The 25,870-nt window shown below is 45.7% G+C and overlaps 1 protein-coding gene across 1 annotated transcript in view; it reads right to left on the bottom strand.

Annotated features, from left to right (window-relative positions):
- Positions 1-4,132: 4,132 nt before the first annotated feature.
- Positions 4,133-25,870, bottom strand: part of ZRANB1 (zinc finger RANBP2-type containing 1) — a 106,974-nt gene continuing 85,236 nt past the window's right edge. The window contains exons 8-10 of the mRNA XM_040361353.1: positions 23,442-23,571; positions 18,105-18,334; positions 4,133-5,334 (exon numbers count right to left, since the gene is read on the bottom strand). Coding sequence (XP_040217287.1) covers positions 5,116-5,334; positions 18,105-18,334; positions 23,442-23,571 — 579 coding nt within the window. The 3' untranslated portion in view covers positions 4,133-5,115. The remainder of the gene's footprint in view (positions 5,335-18,104; positions 18,335-23,441; positions 23,572-25,870) is intronic.

Below are 25,870 nucleotides of genomic sequence, written 5' to 3'. Positions count from 1 at the left end.
CCTGAGGACGGGGTTGATGGCCACTGGCGTAGAGCATAAGAAGCACTGAAAGATTTTAGAAGATTGTGTAAAATTTTGATATTAATGGAAGGATTTCTAAAAATATGGACGATTTTGAAAAAAAAATAAAAAAAATTTGCGCTCCAGTATACCTGGTGAAAGGACAAAGTTTAGCAGCAATTTTTTCCTAGAGATTTCTGCTTTGTACACATATATTAGGTGTGTGACACAGCGCTGGTTGTTGATATTTATTCAGAGATATTCTAGATACTATATTAAGGCAGTAAAAGAGGTGAAAGGACGTGAATGTGCAAAACCCATATTAACGTCTCATTAGGAAAAACAGGCTGCAGCCAATCCCAGCAAGGAGCCCTGAAGAAGAATCACATTAGTATATCCTACACCAGAGGTCACCAAATGTCAATATCTAGGACAGGGATCCTCAAACTACGGCCCTCCAGCTGTTGCGGAACTACACATCCCATCAGGCATTGTAAAACTCTGACATTCGCAGACATGACTGGGCATGATGGGAATTGTAGTTCCTGAACAACTGGAGGGCCGTAGTTTGAAGACCCCTGGTCTAGGATCATGACATCTCCATTTCTGGAATCCACATTTATTGGGTAAAATAATCTCACCTTTAGGCCTCATGCACACTGGGTGTAATAAAACCGCCAGTAGCGGTGTCACGTTTAAAATTTAAGTTTTCTGCGTCTTTCTGCGTTTTTAGCAAGAAAACACAATCTTGGAAAAAAAAAAAACACCAGTTAGCCGCGTTTACAAGCGTTCGTATCTTTACAGCTGAAAAACTTCTCTCAAAACCCACCATCGTTTTGGGTTTCCAGACAGAAAACAGCCCAGCTAAAAAAAAACGCTGATATCAGCCTATGTGTGCATGGCCACATAGGATAAAATGCTGGGGAGTCTACTGGCTGCAGAACAGGGTGGATAAATATCAAATAAAAAAAAAAACTTTTTTTTTAGATTTTTATCAAATGTATTTTATTAAAATTTTGGATTAAAAGAAAATCTAAAAAAAGATAGTATTCTTTTTAAGATACATTAATAATTTAGTTTATTCAGCATGAAATGGAGCTTAGTTATGTAGCATGAGGCTGTATATTCTGCAATATTTACATTTTTGGTAAACTCATTCTAGAATCCAAGCTGAGATAACATGCACGGCATTGATGCATTCACACAATTTCACAGTAACCATGAGATAAAACAGTTCAGGAATATTCCTTTATCCCATTGTTTTGCAAATCTACGTACACCACAAACTGTATGATTGAAGAGAAATGCATCTGTGCCAGGCTCTAAGTGAGGCGGAAGGGCAAGCAGGAAAAAAATGAAAGTCAAACCTTCCAAGCAGCATATAAACCAGGGATATGCAATTAGCGGACCTCCAGCTGTTGCAGAACTACAAGTCCCATTAGGCATAGCAAGACTCTGACAGCCACAAGCATGACACCCAGAGGCAGAGGCATGATGGGACTTGTAGTTTTGCAACATCTGGAGGTCCACTAATTGCAGATCCCTGATATAAACCTTAGTAGCAGTCCGCAAATGACCCAGCTTGGGAAGATTTACTATGCTGACAGCTTTTTATTCTACATATGAAACCTGTGTTTTGTTTGCAAATATTAAAGATTTGAACTACCAGAAAGAATAAGTCCTTACATTTAAAGAGCACCTGTCATTTCAGATCCATCATGGCAGCGCCCGTTAGCAGACATCCACTCACTTGCTGCCGCCACGCCCCTCACCTTGTTGCGTCACTGCCACTTCACCAGCCGTCCTATTAAAATGAATGGGGACTGTCGGCGAGTCAACAGCGGGTCAGAGGAGGAGCCGCCACGGGACAGAGATGACAGTTGCCCTTTAAAAATTATGATTTAAAGGGCCAGTTCACACCAGACGCAGTTCCGTGCAACTTTTTTTTCTGCACAAAATGCATGCACAGTGTTCTCCATGTATTCCAATGGCTCTAGTTCACATCATGCAGTCAGTTTCTGCACCGGAAACTGCATGGTGTGAACTAGAGGAGGGCTGCAACTAACGATTATTTTCATAATCGATTAGTTGGCCGATTTTTTATTTTTTTTAAAGGTTATTAATCAAAACAATAAAGTAACTTTGCTGCCATTTGCATTTTTTGATGGCCAATTTGTTGTTGGGTAGATTTAAAAAAAACACAAATTGCCACAAAAACACATTACATGCTTTTCTGCAGCTTCTCCATTGAAGTATATTGAACCAAAAAGACAAAATAGCACAGGTGTGCATTAAAAAAAAATCCTTGCCCTTTCCAAATACGCAGCAGCTGAAAAAAATCATGGATGTGAACGTGTCCCATAGGAAACAATGTAAATGAACTGTAGTGTGTTTCTTCAAAAAGCACCAAAAAAGGTGTGACCCCAGCCTGAGATGTTTAGTAACATAATGGGATAACAAAAAAAAGTAAAAAAAGAAAAGTAAAAAAAAGAGCAAATAATCGCTACTGTAAGGCCCCTTTCACATTGAGCGGATCAGTAATGATCCGCCCCGTGAACCTCCGCTTGCTCAGCGGGGATCGCTCCGTTGATCCCCGCTGAGCCGGTGGATGACAGGGCGGTACCCACACAATGTGCAGGGACCGCCCTGTCTTTTCTCCGCTCTCCCCTATGGGGGGGGGGGGATCGGATGAACACGAACCGTGGGCTAGATTCAGATAGATCAGCGGATCTTTAGATCCGCGTAATCTATCTTATTTACGATCCGCGAGTGTAATTTTTTGAGGCAAGTGCTGTATTCAGAAAGCACTTACCTCGAAACTTGCGCCGGCGGATCATAAACCCCCCCCCCCCCCCCCCCGGCGAAATTCAAATTCCGTGGCTAGGGGGAGTGGATTATTTAAATCAGGCGCGTCCCCGCGCCGATCGTACTGCCCCTGCGATTTTTCCCAGTGTGCATGCTCCAAATGACGTCGCTAGGACGTCATTAGTTTCGGCTTGAACGTAAATTACGTCCATCCGTATTCGCGACCAACTTACGCAAACTACGTAAAAATTCAAAACTCAGCGCGGGAACGACGGCCATACTTAACATTGGATATGCCGCATATAGCAGGGGTAAGTATACGCCGGAAAAAGCCGAACGCAAACGACGTAAAAAAAAAGCGGCGGGCGTTCGTTTCTGAATCGGTGGAAAACGGAATTTGCATATTCGTCACGTAAAAAAACGAAGCGTCACCTAGCGGCCGGCGGGAGATTGCAGCCTAAGATCCGACGGTGTAAGTCACTTACACCAGTTGGATATAAGGGAGATCTATGCGCAACTCATTCTTATGAATCAGTCGCATAGATCCGACCGTCGTATCTCAGAGATACGATGGCGGATCAGGAGACACACGCCGTCATATCTCTTTCTGAATCTCCCCCCGTGTGTCCGTATTCACCCGATCCGCCAGACGGATGGAAAAGTAGGTTTTTCCTCCGTCACACTTTGGCGGGTCGGATGTCAGCGGGCATGTCACCGCTGACATCCGCGGCTCCATAGAGGAGCACGGAGCGCCCGTTCAGGTCTGCCTAAAAAACTGGCAAGCGGACCTAAACGGGCCGCCCGTGTGAAAGAGTCCAAAGGGTTTCGTTTTTTACTGTGGGACAGTGCGAATAATATTTACAGTAGCGATTTGCTCCGTATATTTTTTTTAAGCCCATTATGTTACTGGCCGATTAATCCATTATGAAAAAAATTGATTATGAAATTAATCGATTAGTCGTTTCGGTCCTAAACTAGAGCCAATAGATTACATGGAAAACACTGTGCTTGCATTTTTAGTGCAGAAAAAAAAGGCGCATGGGGCTGCATCTGGTATGAAATGGCCCCAAATCAAGTCAACGAGTGATTTAAATTGACTTGATTTAAATAAAATCCACCCTGCTGCAGAAAAAAAACAAAAAGAGCCGCTGTAAAAATATGTCCAGTGTGCACGAGGCCTTAGAAATAAATGTTTGGTGAGAGCGATGGACGCTCCAGGCTGAGAAGCTGCACTGGTGTTCCCTCCTCTCCAGCATGACCACAGTGCGGAGCGTCCTCCGAGGAAGCCGACTAAACACAGAAGTAAATGAACAGTCGAGAAAAGGAGTTCACAGCAAGACGATGTATTTGTGTCACATTCGGAATCAAGTCCAAGCTGGCAAACTGCACACAAATCGCTTTAGAACCTAATTCCTGCATGTGAGGAGGAGGGGGACCGGGGGGGACAAGTGTTCATGAACAAATAAATATATAAAGTTTTCAGAAAAGGGAAGAAAAAAAAAATACTTGGGTGACACGGGAAAAATTAGGAAGCCATAAAGACAGGAAGTGAAAAAAAAATCCTCCGCTTCCCTTCACTTGCCCTTTATAACTAATTCATTACCACATATTTAAAAAAAAAAGGAAAAAAACTAAAATAAAAATGCTTTTTTTTGGTCTGACCTCCGAGACCATCAATGTCTTGTGTGGGAAGGGCCTGAAATTCTGTGTTACCTGTGTAAAGAATGCTAAAATGAAAAGTATATTTAACCCCTTTATTGCTGGAGACAGCCATAAGCTATGGGTAACTGTGCAATATACAACTCTGGTGGCCAGTCTAGTAATGCCGGGGTTAAAAAAAAAAAAAATCAAGTGCGAGGCAATTTAAAATAAACATCGGAAATGAAAAACGTAAGCCTTGCAATAAACAGAAAGGGTCAGGAACTAGGAGCAAAGCAACTAATGGCCAGCCCATTGCTCTGATAGGTTGACCATGGGTTTTTGTGTTTATTTTCTAATTTTTTTTTTTTTTTACCTTCAAAGTCCTCTCTCTCCCCCGTTGCACAACACATGCATTATACCAAGATTTACAACCCAGATTAAGAGGGAGAGACGGAAAAAAAAAAAAAAAAAAGTGTCTGGTCTCGATAACAAAAAAGGATGTTTCCGTCAGAGCCGAAAAGGTGCCGTTATCCCGCAGGATTTGGTGGGCTGGAGCATTCCTCCCTGCATCGGACCCCAAGCACATAACACAGGGTCCCGTCATAACGCAGGTCCCAGTCATGACCTCACAGCATGTGCTGTTTACACATTAAGGCCGAGAGAGTCTTCTCACTCATCCTCGTCTTCTTCATCCTCCTCGCCATCAGACAGCGCTGTACAAGGGCGAATCTGACGATAACCATCCAACCATTTTTCCATCATTTGTGTCACTAGTGGGTGGTTACGACGGCGGGAGCTTTTCTGCATGGCTACCAAGACGCCGCCTTCCGTCACACAACAGTCCAACCATTCGCGCAGAAGCTTCTCCTGTTGGTCCTCATTCCCAAGCTGCAATGGATAGAAGAAAAACAAAAGTTAGTACAAAAAGTGAATAAATACTCCATCAATTCCAAACCCAACACAGCCAACTTATCAAAAGAGAGAGACGGCACATTATATGGACAGTGGTGGTTTGCCTATACCAGTTTCTCTGCACAGATCATGGATTTGAAGTAACCGGCCTGGTCACGGTACAAACACACACAAGAATTGTGGCTCTACACATTTTCAAAATCAGTACAATACAAGACCCCAAGGGTTTTAAAACAGGCGTTTCCAAACTATGCTCCTCCAGGTTGTGCAGGAACTACAATTCCCATCATGCCTAGTCATGTCTGAATCTCAGAGCTTTACAATACCTCATGGGACTTGTGGTTCTGCAACTAGGGGTCAATCGATATATCGGCCGATATTTTGGCCGTTGGAGAAATCGGCCGATTTTTATCCAAATTAGGTCTATATTTTACATGGCCGCTAGCTGTGCCACGGATCCGGAGCTAGGCCAAAGCCACGGCCTTTCCTGATGCTGTCAAAGCACAGGAAAGACCGCGGCTTCGGCCTAGCTCCAGAGCTGTGGCCATCTTGGTACACCCAGCGCGGCGGCCCTCCTCTCTGTTTACGCCCACAGAGGAGGAGGGGCCCGCGCTCGTGGGAGACACACCGGTCTCTGTCTATTATGAATCCATGCTGTTGTCGGATGCAGTATGTGGTTTAGCATTGTGCTCAGAGGTCAAGTCCTGGGGGAAAACAAGTGCAGAAACTCGCAACCAAGATCCACTCCCCCACCAGAAAAAAAAATATATAATACGCTCATATGCATAATTACTAAACCGCATATTTTTTTTTTTCGATCCATTGTACCTTAGTAATCCTTTATGTTACTGCCCGCTTCCTGTATATGGATTCATCAGGTAGTGTGCGGGTATTCCGTCACTTCCTCGATGCCGCAATGTCTCCTGGGAGCTTTTGTCATTAAACTTGCGGCAGATCTCCGCAATATCTCCTGGGAACAATGACAAAAGCTCCCAGGAGACATTGTGGCATCGAGGAAGTGACGGAATACCTGCACACTACCCGATGAATCCATATACAGGAAGCGGCCAGTAACAAAGGATTACCAAGGTTCGCCTGCCCCTGACAGTGACTCGAGCTGGGCATCGCCACTTAGTAAAGGATTGGCTCGGCTGCTCTAGTCCTGCAAAGGGAACTGCGTTCCTGCTGTGAAAAAAGTGCAGGAACTCCGTTCCCATGCCTTCCCCGCAGGACTTGAGCCTTGATTGCCCTGCTGAAATATACAAATCCTTCCCTGAAAAAGACGTCATCCGGATGGGAACATATACTGCTCTAAAACATGGATACATCTTTCAGCATTGATGGTGCCTTTCCAGATGTGCAAACTACCCATTCTATACACACTAATGCACCCCCCCCCCCCCATACCATCAGAGATGCAGGCTTTTCAACAAGCTGGAAGGTCCTTCTTTAGTCAGGAGGACGTGGCGTCCTCCAGATATACTCAAGAGTGCAATAATACAGGGAGGAACACTATTCTGAAAATTGTTTAACATTTAGATGCGGCTTTTCACAGAATGGGTATAAAAAGAGCATCTTGGAAAGTCGGTGTCTGAGAAGATAGGAAGAGGTTCACCAATGTTAGTGAATGGTTACTCATTAACCAAATTAGAAGCAAAATATTCTTCCAGCTCTAGTGCCACTTACTTGGGACAGCACAGGACACCAAAAAGCAGTCAAATTTTGTGTCATGTTTCTACCATCAGGCTTGGTTCACATATGAGCCGCATGCGACTCACAGCAGGGGTCCAGTGTATTCGCATTCACCATTTCAGCCTGAATTCGGACCCGAATAGGACCAAAAGCGCACAGCATATTTGTGCAAAACGCACCAGACCTGCTGCAGAGATATGTGAATCGGCTCCATAAAGAGCCAGTCAATCTCCCGCTATTGCGAATTGGATGCGGAGAATCGCATCCAAAGGTGTGAACCCAGCCTTTGTCAACATTGCTTTATTTTTTCTTCAAATGGGACATTCTCAGTTTAACAGGAGGTTACAAGGACAGAATGTTACCTGAAACAAATCTGCCTTAAAACCTATGAGCTGCAAAACAAAAATCCAATGTTATGGATGTGCTTGTAGTTCAAATCAGGGCAACAATGCGGCTCCTTCAAAAGATAGTGGAGCGAGTGCGGGGGGGGGGGGAAGTAGAATACTAATGCAGTCACCACATCCACTAAAAGGCACTTGCAATCTTTATGGATTTACGATTCATTTTCCATTACAAAACCTGCAGCAGGAGAAAGAAGACGGCAGTGGAAAAGCAAGTTGGACAGACATACAAAAATCTCGGAAACATTATAGCAGCCAGTGCCGGACTTGACATTCACCAAAACCTGAAACACCGGTTTTGCATTGATGAGAGCTTTGCAGCTTAGTCCGCCAACAACGGATGTAAAGCAGACAAGGCCTTTACTTAGAAATAAGCCGTTTTCAATAAATACGCCGGTCACAGAACAATTCAGGTCATCCCTTTTTTGGGAAATGTAAACAGTCCCCAGAGACTCCTTGGCTGCGGTTCAGTCATCTGTTCTTCATCAACACTCCCGATACAGAAAATCTATTCTTGCCATTAAACAGCACTGAAGACGCAGAGGCAGAACTCGGGTATCTACAACCTATACAATATGCAGATCAGGAAAGGTTAGAACCTCCTCACGTGGGATTTGTATCGCTGGGACCAGTCAATGCATTACATCAGGAAGTGAGGGGGAAACTCCCCAATATGAACAACACACATCAAAGCCACTGTCCAAAGGAAAAGCAAAATAAAGTTTTCTTTGGCACAGATCACCTGATTTCAGGGCGATTGCGTCGGGTTATACGGTTGTCCTGCATGCACAAGGGTGGAAAACCGATTCCTAACCATGCAGAGTCTAGCACAGAGCGGGCAGAAGAGACGCCGCATTTCTAAATTAGACGTTTTCTTTTTTTGGGCTTAAAATATGATCTTGCACTTCATCAAAGAAGTACAGTATGTGGGGTGTATAGCAATCCATAGGAACCAACCAGAAACCATCATCTTTCCCCAATTCCCTTCTACACAGAAGACCTGGACAGTGGCTTCAGTGCAAAAATGGCCAGTCAACCACTTTGTGTATTCCATGGAAAACTCCATCCACAGCAGACGGTGCAGCTCCACACATCATCTTCCATGCAGAGACTCACGGTGACCTACAACTTCTAGACATCCCAGTGCTCAGGACTGCCATGACCATTACAGACCCAAATCATGGTTATAGTCCCATTTCAGTGGTGTTCGGTTATTGTTCTGACCTTGTGGTTAAGGCCCCTGGAAGACGCAAGTTATTGCGAAACGGCGTAGGGTGGAACGGCGCAGAAACGTCACTCATTGTACCTACCAACAGGAACGGGTTTACCTGCAGACGACAGTTCCGGCACCGTAGGTTTAAGGCTGTTTATTTATTGAATTGATTCAGGTGTGTTTTTTTTAGCCTTTCTAAAAATAAATCCTATACGGTTTCTCACTATGGGAGCTATTTTTGTTGTCTTTTTGGTATGATTTCTGCCATTGGAGTTCGAGTCTGTGGGCGATTTGACTTGACCTATCATTATTCGAATTTGGCTGGAGTAGAGTGAGATGCATCTGTTCAAAGCAGTCTTTGATCCCCTGTAATAGGGGGTCATTGAGATCCGGTAAGCAGGCACTTCTCTCGATGGTGGATCCCATCAAACACTTCTATTTATGAATGCTATATTAAGGCTTACCTGTAGCTACCCAGGATATCTCCTAAAAATCCCCTGCATGTGTTCACACCATCAGCAAATGCGCACTGGGGCAAACTGAAGCAATGGCACCTATGTGCCGTTGCTTCAGTCTGAGTGCAGTTACCGGCAGCTACCGCGCACGGAAGCGACGTCATCACGCCTCCAGCCAATCACAGCGTTGGAGCCGCGATACCTGGAAGTAACTCCGGGACAACAACATGTCGGCTGCCGGAGGGGGAGACGTGGACCGCTGCGGGGGATTTGATCTGAGGCAAGTGATAATGAGCTAGTATGCCATGTCTTGTAGGGTTTTCTTCCTCTTTAAGCAGACCATACAGGAATGGAAAATCGTCCATTTCAACAGGGACTGGCCGATATTCAATCATGTGTGGCCACTGTGGTTAAACAGAAGTCCATCTACCGATCGCCTTTTGTTCAACCGCCCTGCTGATATTTTCTCATTCAATTAGCACGGCAGGAAATAGGCTTCAGCGCTACCTGTGTATTTTGATGGTGGGGGGGTCTCCCCCTGTCAGAATACAATCGTGGGGAGGATTTCCATATTAAAATGTGTGGATGGGGGAATTGAGTCAGTCCTGCTGGTTGAATGAAAAAAAACTGACCCATGTATGGCCAAGCTTTATACTACCCTAGAGAAATTGCACTGCTGTATATTACAAAGACAAGACACTGGGCAGCAGATTTTACCTACTGATGCCCAATGAATATTGAAATATTGGGCAGCGGAGGAGGCCGACATTTATCTGGAATAAATGACATTCCAGTTCTGAAACCTTCTGCAAATGTCCTGATCCCGCAGCTCAAACTTCACTATAAGATATCAGACGACCCACGCAGGCTCCTGAAATCCGGGGCACCTTGTGAAGCGCTCAATGAAGACTTTCATTATCTATAAAAAATGATTAGTCTTCTGTAGTCAATGGATTTTCTGGCATTTTAGGATCATAGTGAGAACATGCAAGTCCTCAATTAGAGTCTGATCAGGAGGAGGGATCCTCTCATTACAGAAAGATGCAATCAATACATGACATTTGTTTAATCAATGCCTCCTATTTAACGAAGCCAGTTAATTACATTGTTTACAGACTTCTCCAAGGATAAAATGTCACGTCAAAAGACATCCTGATCCAGGGGAGGAAGACTCCCAGCACCCCTGTGGTTGTTCATACTCTGATAGCAATGCCAAGAAAATGATGGGAGTACTACTGCACCCCTACGTCTAGAATGTGTACAGCTCATATATAGCCATAGTGGTGCCATCACTTGGCAGCGGAGGGGGATGGAGACGGCTATTTTTGCCATAAAAAAAAAATCATTTACGTTATTAACTGCTTCACTGTTCTGATTGGACGTAGCCGTAGGTTCCTCAGAACGCGAGGCAACGCAGCGGCACGATCCTGTGATGGCTGTATTCTTCAGGGGCAGCGCATTACAAATTGTGATATGGGCGCTGCGATAGGCCCTCCTGATCAGTTGATGGCTGTGTCTATGGTGATCTATCAAAGTGCCCGGACAAGGGGGGGGGGGGGGGGGGCCCACATATGACGCGCGGCGGGGAACACACAGCTATTCAAATGAAAACCGTTATGTTCCCCGAGCGCCGATCAACTAGACGGCGGGGGGGGGGGGGGGGTGGGAGACCTATACACACGGCTGCATTTGGGGGACACACACACAGCAAAAAAAAAAAAAAAAAAGGTATCGGTAATCGGCGAGTACATGATCAGTACTTGTACTCGGTCCTAAAAAAGGGGTATCGGGACAGCCCTAGTTTGTGTAGCAGTTGGAGCGCATCCCTCGCTTTGTCTAAAAAAAAAAAAAACAATCATCCCTGGGACAGTCATGGAGCCCCGAATAGCAGTTTAAACAAAGCTTCTATTCAGTCCCCAAAACATTCGGATAGACGTGCACTTTACCATTACAGCCAGCAGGTGTCACTCTCTGTAAATACTCAGAGAAAAAACAAGCCTTCAGACACAAAAGGTTGGCGATGCAAAGCGGATGAAAGTCAACATGACCACTTTTGGGGGGTAAAACAGAATGAATTTCTCTGCATGTGTTGCACTGATCATAAGATTCACCACAGCCGCAAAGCAAACCATCTCCAAAGCTTGGAAAACCGCTACGCTTCTAGTTTCTGAAACCAGAAACAGTACACCAAGCCATGCTCCACTCAAAATCAGAAGCCATAACCAATGATTCCATAGACATATATGAAACAATATGGAACCCATGGGTGACCTATACTATCTCATCTAACCCAGATGATTCTCTATTGAGACCTTGGTAGGATATTGTAAGCCAGTAACATTCTGGATACAGTCCCTCTATATTATTACTATCTCTATTATGTAACGATCCCGGAGCCTTTCCTCTATCCTGTACTGCCTTTCCTATCCTATTGTTTTCATCACTTTCCACTTTTTATACTCCACATTATGTCTTTATTTCTTTTTATCTCTCACTTCTTCAAATATATAGCTCAAGCTACCTCATTATATAAAATGGTAAATGTGAATATGTAAATACGATATCTAATTTTGCTCCTATTGTTTTAATATTTAACATGAATAAGATCCTTCTCCCCCCTATTTCGGCCAGTTTTTTGAACCGATTCATTGCTAAAATTACAATTGCTCCATAGCTATAGTTCATATCATAATTATATCCGGTTCCATTTATATCACAATATTCTATAATATTTTATATGAGTTCAAATGCAATAGACTAACATGATTGGTTTGACTATAACCTGCTTTAATGATTCCTTTAATATTCCTCATAGGATCTACAAATATTTATTGGATTTTTCTATGTTTCAAATACTCTCTTATTACATGATACCATTTTTATTTTTCTGTAATCTTTTATTGTCAATTGTATCTACTGTTTTCTCTTTACTTTAAACCCAATAAACTAATTTAAAAAAAAAAAAAAAAAAAATCCTTAAAATATAAAAAAAAAATACAGCACATGAGGACCAATAAGGCCTTATTATAAAACGTCATATGTTAAGAACTACAGTATCAAGTGTCTAACTCTTTATTAAAGACCAAAAGAACCCAAAAAAAAAAAAGATTAGGCCAGGGCCTGGAAACAAGCAGACCTCTAACGTGATGCCATTATAAATGGGGACACCTGCCTGTGTAGGGCCCCCCCCCCCCCCAAGACTTAAGGCCAAACACAGGGAAATACAACATGTCTGGTTTTGTTTGTATGTTATATAAAGAGACATTTCTATAAGGATGCATATGCCACATACAATGTAGTTCACTTTATTGTATTTCCTCCACCAATTGTAAGTGAAGTGCATAACGAGATAGATTTACTGCTGCTCAAAACACAGCCAACATCTCGGAGGCCCTGGAGCTGTACATTCTCTAATACACACACACACACACACACACACACACAAAGAAAGAAACACACACATACACACATATAAGAAAGAAACCCATTTCTTCCTAAGAAACTAAAACCAGATGTGGATTACAAGCAAGCTTTGCAGCTTCACAGCCTGGTTCCCTTCTGCGCATGTGCGACTTGCGAATTCTGATTTTGCGATTCCGAAAAGCGGAAGTTCTATTTTTGTGTGGAACTCGGCTTTAAAGTGTTCCTAAACCCAGGAGCCTGCATTCACTATATCTGACCCCCCCACAGTACACAGAACATGCAAATGCAATCATTTCAGTAAATATAAAATGACTAAAAACCTTTTCTCATCAGCAGTATATAGCAGTCTTGTGACTTCTATCAGTGACTGGTTAAAGCTTGTAGGAGGAGTTTTCATGCTGCCCTATGAGGCTGTAGGACCCCTTACCCTCTGTCTGGACAGTGCTGATTGGCCCTGTGCTAATCACATGCACCGTCCCCAAGAAAAGAAAAACACCCTCTAGCACAGGGATCTCAAACTGGTGGCCCTCCAGCTGTTGCGAAAACTACTAGTCCCATCATCCCTCTGCCTATGGGAATCATGCTTGTAACTGTCAGCCTTGCAATGCCTCATGGGACTTGTAGTTTTGCAACAGCTGGAGGGCCACTAGCTTGAGACCCCTGCTCTAGCAATACACACCAAACTGAGCTTGTCCCCTGAATCTGGATATGGCATTAGAGACTGTGGAAGAAGGGGAGGATCAGAGAAGACAGGAACAAACAGTTTTTTTACACAAAAGCAGAGATATTTCCCTTGGGTTCCACAGTGAGTATAACAAGCATGCTTTACGGCATATACAGACTGATTTTTACTGTTGTGGGTTTAGTAAAACTTTAAAAAGGCAAAGTATTGAAATAGAAAAAAATAAAAAATTTAATAAAAAAAACACTTTATACTCCTTTCCATGCAGCAGCATTGGTGCGATGCTGCAGCTGTCCCCTGCCAACTCTAATGAGCGATCACATGACTGCCGATTGCCCAGTTCTGGGTGAGCTGAGAGCAGTGGCTGTCAGTCACCGCTCTCCACTGGAACACCAGGCTGTGGAGGGGGTGGGCACTGGGGGCTCACCATGAGCCTGTTGATCAGGTATCCGCTCTCCACTGGAACACTAGGCCGTGGAGGGGGTGGGCACCGGGGGCTCACTCTTGGATGCGCACCATGAGCCTGTTGATCAGGTATCCAGGTGGTTCCTGACAATATGGTCACAATTCTGGGCCACAGGAGAGCAAAAGCACACTCCTGTGACTCAGAAGAGAAGTACGGCCACAAAAGCATTGGTCATAGTTTTACGTAAAGCTATGGTGAGACAAAGGATAAGTTACAAAGGTTTTTATTAGGGCTGCGGAAATTAACGATTAATTGGTCGATTAATCGTTAATTTCTTTGGTCGATTAAAATTATTTTGATCGATGACGATCCGCGGAGTGAGCTCCGCGGTCTCGCCCATAGGAAAGGCCGCGGCTTCGGCCTAGCTCCGGAGCCGCGGCGCGCTGACGTCATCATCACCTGCCCGCCTGCTTGTATCTTCTTCCCTTGCGCACGTGTGTCCATCGGCTACGCTGCAGATGGGTCTGCCTGCCTGATAGTCAGGTAAGAAAGGACAACCATCTGTGTGTGGTAACATTATGGGGCAGATGTATATATTCCTGGAGTATGGGGACAGATGTGTATATTAAAGCATGGGGGCAGATGCTGTAATGTACACATCTGCCCCCATGCTGTAATGTACACATGGGGGCAGATGTGTATATTCTTGCAGTATGGGAGGCAGATGTGTATATTAAAGCATGGAGGCAGATGCTGTAATGTACACATCTGCCCCCATGCTGTAATGTACACATCTGCCCCCATGCTGTAATGTACACATCTGCCCCCATGCTGTAATGTACACATCTGCCCCCATGCTGTAATGTACACATCTGCCCCCATGCTGTAATATACACATCTGCCCCCATGCTGTAATGTACACATCTGCCCCCATGCTGTAATGTACACATCTGCCCCCATACTGCAAGAATATACACATCTGCCCCCATGTGTACATTACAGCATGGGGGCAGATGTGTATATTCTTGCAGTATGGGAGGCAGATGTGTATATTAAAGCATGGGGGCAGATGTGTATATTACAGCATGGAGGCAGATGCTGTAATGTACACATCTGCCCCCATGCTGTAATGTACACATCTGCCCCCATGCTGTAATGTACACATCTGCCCCCATGCTGTAATGTACACATCTGCCCCCATACTGCAAGAATATACACATCTGCCCCCATGCTGTAATGTACACATGGGGGCAGATGTGTATATTCTTGCAGTATGGGAGGCAGATGTGTATATTAAAGCATGGGGGCAGATGTGTACATTACAGCATGGAGGCAGATGCTGTAATGTACACATCTGCCCCCATGCTGTAATGTACACATCTGCCCCCATGCTGTAATGTACACATCTGCCCCCAAACTGCAAGAATATACACATCTGCCCCATGCTGTAATGTACACATCTGCCACACAACTACTTTTAGCTGATCTCCTTGCATTGCAACTCTGCATTAGCCACTGGTAAATGTGGTGGGGGCAGTATGGGGGGCAGATGTGTATATTCTTGCAGTATGGGGGCAGATGTGTATATTACAGCATGGGGTCAGATGTGTACATTACAGCATGGGGGCAGATGTGTATATTACAGCATGGGGGCAGATGCTGTAATATACACATCTGCCCCCATACTGCCCCCACCACATTTACCAGTGGCTAATGCAGAGTTGCAATGCAAGGAGATCAGCTAAAAGTAGTTGTATCTGTATGTGCGTTAATTAATCGAAATTAGTCGATTAATCGATTAAAAAAAAAAACGATTAATCGAACACAAAAATTTTAATCAGTCACAGCCCTAGTTTTTATAAAATAAGAGGGTACCTTTTGGGCTACTCTTTAGGCAGGAGCTCTATTCGCACTTCAGTGAATGTACCCTTCCTTACATACACTATAGGAGAGGGTTACAAAATGGTAGCCTGTGTGACATCTTCATACACGTCATGTGTAGCTTTATTGGATTAGTGCAGCTAAACAGGAGCCCAGAGTGAACTATAGAACAGAGGTCATCAACTCCTGTCCTCAGGGCCCACTAACAGGCCAGGTTTGCAAGATACCGTATTTATCGGCGTATACCGCGCACTTTTTCCCTCCTTAAAATGAGGGGAAAATCGTGGGTGCGCGATATACGCCGATACCCGCGCTCAGTTTGAATGCCTGCGCCGACATACAGTGAGGAAAATAAGTATTTGAACACCCTGCTATTTTGCAAGTTCTCCCACTTAGAAATCATGGAGGGGTCTGAAATTGTTATCGTAGGTGCATGTCCACTGTGAGAGACATAATCAAAAAAAAAAATCCAGAAATCACAATGTATGATTTTTTTAACTATTTATTTGTATGATACAGCTGCAAATAAGTATTTGAACACCTAAGAAAATCAATGTTAATATTTGGTACAGTAGCCTTTGTTTGCAATTACAGAGGTCAAACGTTTCTTGTAGTTTTTCTCCAGGTTTGCACACACTGGAGGAGGGATTTTGGCCCACTCCTCCACACAGATCTTCGCTAGATCAGTCAGGTTTCTGGGCTGTCGCTGAGAAACACGGAGTTTGAGCTCCCTCCAAAGATTCTCTATTGGGTTTAGGTCTGGAGACTGGCTAGGCCATGCCAGAACCTTGATATGCTTCTTACAGAGCCACTCCTTGGTTATCCTGGCTGTGTGCTTCGGGTCATTGTCATGTTGGAAGACCCAGCCTCGACCCATCTTCAAAGCTCTAACTGAGGGAAGGAGGTTGTTGCCCAAAATCTCGCAATACATGGCCCCGGTCATCCTCTCCTTAATACAGTGCAGTCGCCCTGTCCCATGTGCAGAAAAACACCCCCAAAGCATGATGCTACCACCCCCATGCTTCACAGTAGGGATGGTGTTCTTGGGATGGTACTCATCATTCTTCTTCCTCCAAACACGGTTAGTGGAATTATGACCAAATAGTTCTATTTTGGTCTCATCTGACCACATTACTTTCTCCCATGACTCCTCTGGATCATCCAAATGGTCATTGGCAAACTTAAGACGGGCCTTGACATGTGCTGGTTTAAGCAGGGGAACCTTCCGTGCCATGCATGATTTCAAACCATGACGTCTTAGTGTATTACCAACAGTAACCTTGGAAACGGTGGTCCCAGCTCTTTTCAGGTCATTGACCAGCTCCTCCCGTGTAGTCCTGGGCTGATTTCTCACCTTTCTTAGGATCATTGAGACCCCACGAGGTGAGATTTTGCATGGAGCCCCAGTCCGAGGGAGATTGACAGTCATGTTTAGCTTCTTCCATTTTCTAATGATTGCTCCAACAGTGGACCTTTTTTCACCAAGCTGCTTGGCAATTTCCCCGTAGCCCTTTCCAGCCTTGTGGAGGTGTACAATTTTGTCTCTAGTGTTTTTGGACAGCTCTTTGGTCTTGGCCATGTTAGTAGTTGGATTCTTACTGATTGTATGGGGTGGACAGGTGTCTTTATGCAGCTAATGACCTCAAACAGGTGCATCTAATTTAGGATAATAAATGGAGTGGAGGTGGACATTTTAAAGGCAGACTAACAGGTCTTTGAGGGTCAGAATTCTAGCTGATAGACAGGTGTTCAAATACTTATTTGCAGCTGTATCATACAAATAAATAGTTAAAAAATCATAAATTGTGATTTCTGGAATTTTTTTTTTGATTATGTCTCTCACAGTGGACATGCACCTACGATGACAATTTCAGACCCCTCCATGATTTCCAAGTGGGAGAACTTGCAAAATAGCAGGGTGTTCAAATACTTATTTTCCTCACTGTATGCCGAGTACAGTACCCTCGGCTACATTTGGCCAGGCTCGGCTTCGCTCGTGCTTGCGCATAAACGTCACAGAGCGTGAGCACGAGCCTGGCCGAATGTAGCCGAGGGTACTGCACTCGGTATATGTCGGCGGAGGCGTTAAAACTGAGCGCGGGAAGCGGCGATTCGACGGGGAGACAGCTCGGGAGAAGCCAGGAGGACACCACCGCAGACGGACCCGACGAGGCCGACGAGGCCGCCGCACAAGACACCAAAACTAAGTACTAAAATGTTTTTTTTATACAGGAATGCGGGTCCACATTAGGGGTGCGCGCTATACGGCGGAGCGCGCAATACCCCGATAAATACGGTAACTGAAATACATCACAGGTGATATCATTTGCTGTCCAGTGATTGCAGTTTGCATCTCCCCAAGGTAATACATAAAACCTGGCCTGTTAGTGGGCCCTGAGGACCGGAGTTGATGACCACTGCTACAGAACGTCTTAAAAATGCTAGTTCCCTGGCTTCAAATGAGTCACTGACCCAAAACAAGCACTCTGCAGGTGAAGACTCCTAAACTGTACACTGCAATGGCAGACTACCTACATCCCGGCACCCCTGTACCTCTTGTGGCATTCTGTACAAGGAAAGGTCACAGGCTCACCTCTTGCGCAGACAGGAAGTGAATGTGCAGGAGCTTCCTTTCGCTGTCCACCAACGGGAGAAACGTAACGGTTACGTCGTCGTCTGTGTTTAGATTTGCACCGGCCCCACGATTGTCGTAGCCATCGTTCTCCATGGCTACCAGGGCCGAGAAATGACCCCGCGTGTAGCCCAAGGCGATCGGGCTTTTCCAGCAGAAGCTTTGCTCCCATAAAAGCGGCAGGTATACTCCTATGGAAAGAAGATCACACAAGTCAGCACCACGGTACATACAAGACACCTACACACTTACCAAAGTGCAGCTTCTGTTAACATGGTGCACATTTGGCAGTGCATTAAAAAAAAAAAAAAAGTTTTAGATATCATGGAACTATTTTTTTTTTTTTTTGCAAGGATTTAAAGCGGAGGTTCACCCTCAAAACAAAGTTTACTGCATTTATACACTTCAGGCCATTAAAGATTGATAGCGTTTACATTTTTTGTCCACGATGCTCCCTTACCTCTAATCTGCTCCACTTCCGGGTATTCATCCCTGCGGGGAGTGGGCGTGTCGCTCTATTCCCCGACCGCTCTGTGCATTGTGGGAGCAGATTGTATGGTGTCCAGGGAGTGACGTGAAGGCCAATCACAGCACATCCTCAGAAATAGCTAGGCGTCTGGTCTCGCGCTAGCTGGGCTGTCACGTGACGCGGGAGGTGGGTCACATGACTCGCAAAGCGCTGATAAAGTAGCACTAGTGTAATGGACACATCGGGGCGTGTCCTTTTCAGGACGCCACCCGCCATGGTGATGGTAACTGTGCAGGGTTGACGGCGCGGCTCGCCGTCAACACTGCGCATGCGCGGGATTACGCGGTGAATGCTGGGAGATCAGCATTCGCCGCATCCCGGAAGAAGGTACAGGAGGGCTTCAGCCCTCAATTAAGATGGCAATGTCCATCGTAGTATTTTATAAAATATTATTTTCTTGGAAACGAGGACCCTGGCGGCTGCAAGAACGGCACTAGTGAGCAAAAGAATAAGTATAGGAACAGCAGCAGATTTGTCTTAAAAAAAAAAAAAAAAAAAAAAAATGTTTTCCCACAGAACCTCCGCTTTAAGAATGCCATCAAATAGTTTTGAATGGAGAGAAGGTGACAATAGAGCACATCTGCTGCTCATTTCCAGTGTCTGGCAGATCCTCCGACAATCTCTGCATACTGGGCTGGTAGCCCTCTAGGCCAGGGATTCTTAACAAGGGTTCCAACGAAATCTACAAATCACTCGCAGGCAATGGTGTAGATCTCCATCGCATGCAGCCAAAGATGAGATTACTTCTAGCCTGACACAGCAGGCAACTATTACAAGACGCAACCATAATGAACAACTGAATGTGCATGTCAGACAAAGGGATCAACAAATCGCTGTTCATTGCCACAGGTACCCCGCATTGTGAAATAAGGTGGCCATTATATGGGTGCACAAACAAAAATCACTTTACTTATTTTACCAGAAGGAGCAGTAAATATTTTTTAAATTACATTCAGGCCCCTTTCACACATGTGGACCATTTGCCAGTTTTTCATTCATCAGTTGACGGACAAAAAAATGGACATCAATGCATCTCTATGAAAAAACGGATGTAAATGGGTGATCATTTATTCACATCGGCCTCCGTCTTTTTTTTATTTTTTTAAGAACAGATTAAAGCCCTAATTTTTCTTCCGAATCGGACGAAAAACGAATGTAAAATGGACAAACGGTCCGTTTTTGCATGAAAGAATGGCTCCGGGACTCAAGTGATTAAATTGATTGTAAAGTCACGTTTTTTCCCCTCTAAAAACATGTTATATGTACCTGCTCTGTGCAGTGGACAGAGCAGCCCCGATCCTCCTCTCCTCGGGTCCCTCTTCTGAGATCCTGGCTCCTCCCTCCTATTCAGTGCCCCCACAGCACGCAGCTTGCCAAGGGGGCACCCGAGCAGAGTCACAGCGCCGCCCCCTCTCTCGATTGGCTGTGGCTGCTGTCAGTCGACTAGCCAATGGCACCACTGCAGTGTCTCAGCCAATCAGAAGGGAGAATCTCGGACCGCTCAGACACTTGGACATCGCTGGACAGAGAAGAACCTCAGGTAAGGGGGGTGCTGGGGCATCTTCTACACTCAGAAGGTGATTTTTTTCCCCCCGAAATAGCTTCCTTTACCTTAGTGCAGTCCTCCTCCACTTACCTCATCCTTCCATTTTGCTTTTAAATGTCCTTACTTCTTCTGAGAAATCCTCACTTCTTCTGTCTAACTCCACAGAGTAATGTGAGGCTTTCTCCCTGGTGTGGAGAAAGCCTTTTGAGGGGGGAGGGGGCGAGCAGGAGTGTCAGGACGCCCACTAACACACAGCTCCTTTGTCTATCTGCAAAGTAGAGAGTGTCCCGACTCTCCTGCTCGCCCCCTCAAGAGGCTTTCTCCACACCAGGGAGAAAGCCTCGCATTACTGTGTGTAGTTACAGACAGAAGAACAGGAAGTGAGGATTTCTCAGAAGAAATAAGGACATTTAAAAGCAAAATGGAAGGAGGACTGCACTAAGGTAAAAGAAAGCCATTTAGGGGGGGGGGGGGGGGAGATGTACCTTTACAACCCCTTTAAACAAATGGCCCGTATGTGTGAAAGGGGCCTTGGTTATACAGCACAAATGCACAACCATTGGCAAAAGAATGTTCAATGTGTGCTTTAAGATCAGTTTTTGTTTGAATCAAATGGGTTCTGCATTCCAATACAAAGTCTATAGGGATCCAAAACCCACTTGTAGGAGACCAATGCAAATCTGAAACCAACGTCAAAATGTCAAGCTGATGCCATTGACACAAGACCAAAGCCCACTTATAATTGAGATACGATTAGGCCATCACTTTACTGAAAATAGCAATTGTGCAACTTAAATTTTATTTTGAACGGCTCACATGCAATTCAGGGGCCACATATTTTTATCGCTTCACTAGTTTCATTGGCAGAAGCACATTCACTCCATATTTCTTCCACTCATTTAGAAAGCTCAACCTCTTCCCAGCAGTTCAGTAATCTATTTTTCCCATGCCAGTTACTTCTAGATCATGATGGAGCATCACAGGACCTGTGACTGGCCAACATTAGTCACTGCAGCTGCAACTGTTCCTGTTTGTAATCAGATCTACGACTGATAAGTAAAGTGCGGCTACTGACCTAAGGAGACAGGAATTACGGAGGGCACCAGGCATACACAATTGATGTACAGAAACACAAGTTAACTTACAGTCTCTTCTATCCCAACCAAAAAAAATAAATGTTAACACTGCATTTAACATATGTGCATTGCACACCAATTGCTTAGGAACTCCAATGTAAGGGGAGGGCAGGCAGAAAGGCGAGGAAGGGGAGGGCAGGCAGAGAGGCGAGGAAGGGGAGGGCAGGCAGAGAGGCGAGGAAGGGGAGGGCAGGCAGAGAGGCGAGGAAGGGGAGGGCAGGCAGAGAGGCGAGGAAGGGGAGGGCAGGCAGAGAGGCGAGGAAGGGGAGGGCAGGCAGAGAGGCTAGGAAGGGGAGGGCAGGCAGAGAGGCTAGGAAGGGGAGGGCAGGCAGAGAGGCAAGGAAGGGGAGGGCAGGCAGAGAGGCAAGGAAGGGGAGGGCAGGCAGAGAGGCAAGGAAGGGGAGGGCAGGAAGAGAGGCAAGGAAGGGGAGGGCAGGAAGAGAGGCAAGGAAGGGGAGGGCAGGAAGAGAGGCAAGGAAGGGGAGGGCAGGAAGAGAGGCAAGGAAGGGGAGGGCAGGAAGAGAGGCGAGGAAGGGGAGGGCAGGAAGAGAGGCGAGGAAGGGGAGGGCAGGAAGAGAGGCGAGGAAGGGGAGGGCAGGAAGAGAGGCGAGGAAGGGGAGGGCAGGAAGAGAGGCGAGGAAGGGGAGGGCAGGAAGAGAGGCGAGGAAGGGGAGGGCAGGAAGAGAGGCGAGGAAGGGGAGGGCAGGCAGAGAGGCGAGGAAGGGGAGGGCAGGCAGAGAGGCGAGGAAGGGGAGGGCAGGAAGAGAGGCGAGGAAGGGGAGGGCAGGCAGAGAGGCGAGGAAGGGGAGGGCAGGCAGAGAGGCGAGGAAGGGGAGGGCAGGCAGAGAGGCGAGGAAGGGGAGGGCAGGCAGAGAGGCGAGGAAGGGGAGGGCAGGCAGAGAGGCGAGGAAGGGGAGGGCAGGCAGAGAGGCGAGGAAGGGGAGGGCAGGCAGAGAGGCGAGGAAGGGGAGGGCAGGCAGAGAGGCGAGGAAGGGGAGGGCAGGCAGAGAGGCGAGGAAGGGGAGGGCAGGCAGAGAGGCGAGGAAGGGGAGGGCAGGCAGAGAGGCGAGGAAGGGGAGGGCAGGCAGAGAGGCGAGGAAGGGGAGGGCAGGCAGAGAGGCGAGGAGGGGGAGGGCAGGCAGAGAGGCAAGGAAGGGGAGGGCAGGAAGAGAGGCGAGGAAGGGGAGGGCAGGAAGAGAGGCAAGGAAGGGGAGGGCAGGAAGAGAGGCAAGGAAGGGGAGGGCAGGAAGAGAGGCGAGGAAGGGGAGGGCAGGAAGAGAGGCAAGGAAGGGGAGGGCAGGAAGAGAGGCGAGGAAGGGGAGGGCAGGAAGAGAGGCGAGGAAGGGGAGGGCAGGAAGAGAGGCAAGGAAGGGGAGGGCAGGAAGAGAGGCGAGGAAGGGGAGGGTAGGAAGAGAGGCGAGGAAGGGGAGGGCAGGCAGAGAGGCGAGGAAGGGGACACTTTAATCCAGGGGTGTGAAACTCAATTTAATTGTGGGCCACATCAGCATTATGATTGCTCTGAAAAGGGCCGGTTGTATCTCTAAGATTAGATTTCGGGGGCATCCCCTCCCCATATATTAAATGTCAAGAGCCACCCCCACCATCAGAAGTTGAGTCCCTCACTCTCTTACATCAAAGTGCACCCCATTCCCTTATGCTGCTGCTGGTAAGAAGTTGGATGCATTGCTTGAAAGCGAAAGTAAGGGTCTGGAGGAGGACCAGAGGTTAGCTGGAGGTGCAAGGGCCACATGAAATGGCCTGGAGGGCCGGATTCGGCCTGCGGGCCTTGTGTTTGCCACCTGTGCTTTAACTAATGTTTCATATTTTATTTGTCACATCATTCCTGAAAACTCCCTCCTCATGTCATTATCTAAACAGCTATATAGTGCCGTATAGGCCAGAGGAAGAAGTCAAATCCTTTAAAAACACAAAGATCAAAACACATAGTCATATCAAACACTATTTAAAAAAAAAAAAAAAAAACAGAGAACTCCCCATTGTGATGCCCCCCCCCCCCCCCCATTAGAACACCCCTCCGCTTTCCATGTTTTCTGAACCAGTATCTGGTTACTCAAGCCTGACTGTACCTTGAAAACGAGTGTACCCCAGCGTCTCCCCACGGAAGCTCTTATAATATTTCACTCCATACACTATAATTGGTCTCCTAAGAATATGCGCAAGAACGAAGATGTGCGTCTGTTCCAGGCTGGCCCCTGGCTGTAAAGAAATAAAAAAAACATTCCAAGTTAGATTGTACAGGAAAAAAAATGGCAGGTTTATTTTAGAAAAGATCATTTGTCTACCTTGAGTTGGGCTTAAAAAAAAAGCTAAAACCAACACTAGGGTGTGTCTGGCTTGTTGGCGCCCCCTATGCCCTCTTTTTGCCCTGCAGCAGAAAAGAAAATACCAACCTTCCGATATTTTCATATCTGGGACTGGAGGATTCTGGGAGGACGGGTCTAAATCTAAATATTTTTTACTTTTTGCTGTAATAAATATCCCCCAAAAACATATATAAAAAAAAAAATGTTCCTCAGTTTAGGCCAATACGTATTCTTCTACCTATTTTTGGTACAAAAAAAAAAAAAAATCGCAATAATCGGTTATCGGTTGGTTTGCGCAAAATTTATAGTGTTTACAAAATAGGGGATAGTTTTTTTTGCATTTTTATTTTTATTTATTTTTTTACTAGTAATGGCGGCGATCAGCGATTTTTTTCGTGACTGCGACATTATGGCGGACACTTCGGACAATTTTGACACATTTTTGGGACCATTGTCATTTTTCACAGCAAAAAATGCATTTAAATTGCATTCTTTATTGTAAAAATGACAGTTGCAGTTTGGGAGTTAAACACAGGGGGCGCTGTAACATTTAGGGATCACTGTGTATGTGTTTACTAGTGTAGGGGGGTGTGGCTGTAGGAATGACACCATCGATCGAGTCTTCCCTATAAAAGGGATCACTCGATCGATGCGCCGCCACAGTGAAGCACGGGGAAGCCGTGTTTACATACGGCTCTCCCCGTTCTTCAGCTCCGGGGAGCGATCGCGACGGAGCGGCTAAAAACAAATAGCCGCGCCGTCGTCCCGGATCGCTCCCCGAGCGGACCCGACCTCTGCATGTACAGGGGGGGGGGGTCCCGATCGGACCCCCCACCCACGTCTAGCAGAGGACGTACAGGTACGTACATGTGCCTGTCCGTGCCATTCTGCCGACGTAAATGTACATGAGGAGGTCGGGAACTAGTTAAAGCTGCCTGAAGGATGCACATAGTGGAATTTTCTCAAGATGCGCAGCGGATATAAAAAAAAAAAAAATGCCCGATAATACAAACCATTAAAAAGTAAAGTAAATGTTAGGAGACTTCATCATCGCCACACCTTTTCCCTCTTGGCACCAAACTGCTATATTATATATAATTAAAGCTGAATACCAACAGCTTAATACATTGTTCAAATACATTTACCTGGCAAAGAATTTCTATTTTTGTCCATCCAGTCCTGCAATTTACACATCACTGACAGACAGCAAAGCCAGTTTGATAAAAAAAAAAATGCAGTTATGCATCACACCGTGCCCACCAACCAGTGACTGGTCAGTAAAGGAGCATTTTGACAAGCTTAGGCCTCTTGCACATGATACTCCTGTTTGAGCATCTACTTTTTTCCGATTTTTTTTTTTTTTTTTTATGTATTTGCGTGCATTAACCACTTAAGACCCGGACCTTTAGGCAGGTAAAGGACCTGGCCAGATTTTGCGATTCGGCACTGCGTCGCTTTAACTGACAATTGCGCGGTCCTGCGATGTGGCTCCCAAACAAAATTGGCGTCCTTTTTTCCCCACAAATAGAGCTTTTTGGTGGTATTTGATCACCTCTGCGGTTTTTATTTTTTGCGCTATAAACAAAAATAGAGCGACAATCTTGAAAAAATAATAGTTTAACTTTTTGCTACAATAATAAATATCCCCCAGTTTAGGCCGATACGTATTCTACCTATTTTTGGTAAAAAATAAAATAAAAATCGCAATAAGCGTTTATTGATTGGTTTGCGCAAAATTTATAGCGTTTACAAAATGGGGATAGTTTTATTGCATTTTTATTAATATTTTTTTTTTACTACTAATGGCGGCGATCATCGATTTTTTCGTGACCGCGACATTATGGTGGACACTTCGGACAATTTTGACAAATTTTTGGGACAATTGTCATTTTCACAGCAAAAAATGCATTGTTTACTGTGAAAATGACAATTGCAGTTTAGGAGTTAACCACTAGGGGGCGCTGAAGGGGTTAAGTGTGACCTCATATGTGTTTCCAACTGTAGGGGGGCAGGGCAGGGCTGGACGTGTGACGTCATTGATCGTGTTTCCCTATATCAGGGATCACACGATCAATGACAGCGCCACAGTGAAGAACGGGGAAGCTATGTTTACACACAGCTCTCCCCGTTCTTCAGCTCCGGAGGACCGATCAAGGGACACCGGCGGCGATCGCTCCCACGGCCACGAAGCT

This window comes from Rana temporaria, chromosome 8 (assembly GCF_905171775.1).
Source record: "Rana temporaria chromosome 8, aRanTem1.1, whole genome shotgun sequence".
NCBI lineage: Eukaryota > Metazoa > Chordata > Amphibia > Anura > Ranidae > Rana > Rana temporaria.
This window is presented reverse-complemented; position numbering and strand designations above follow the sequence as displayed.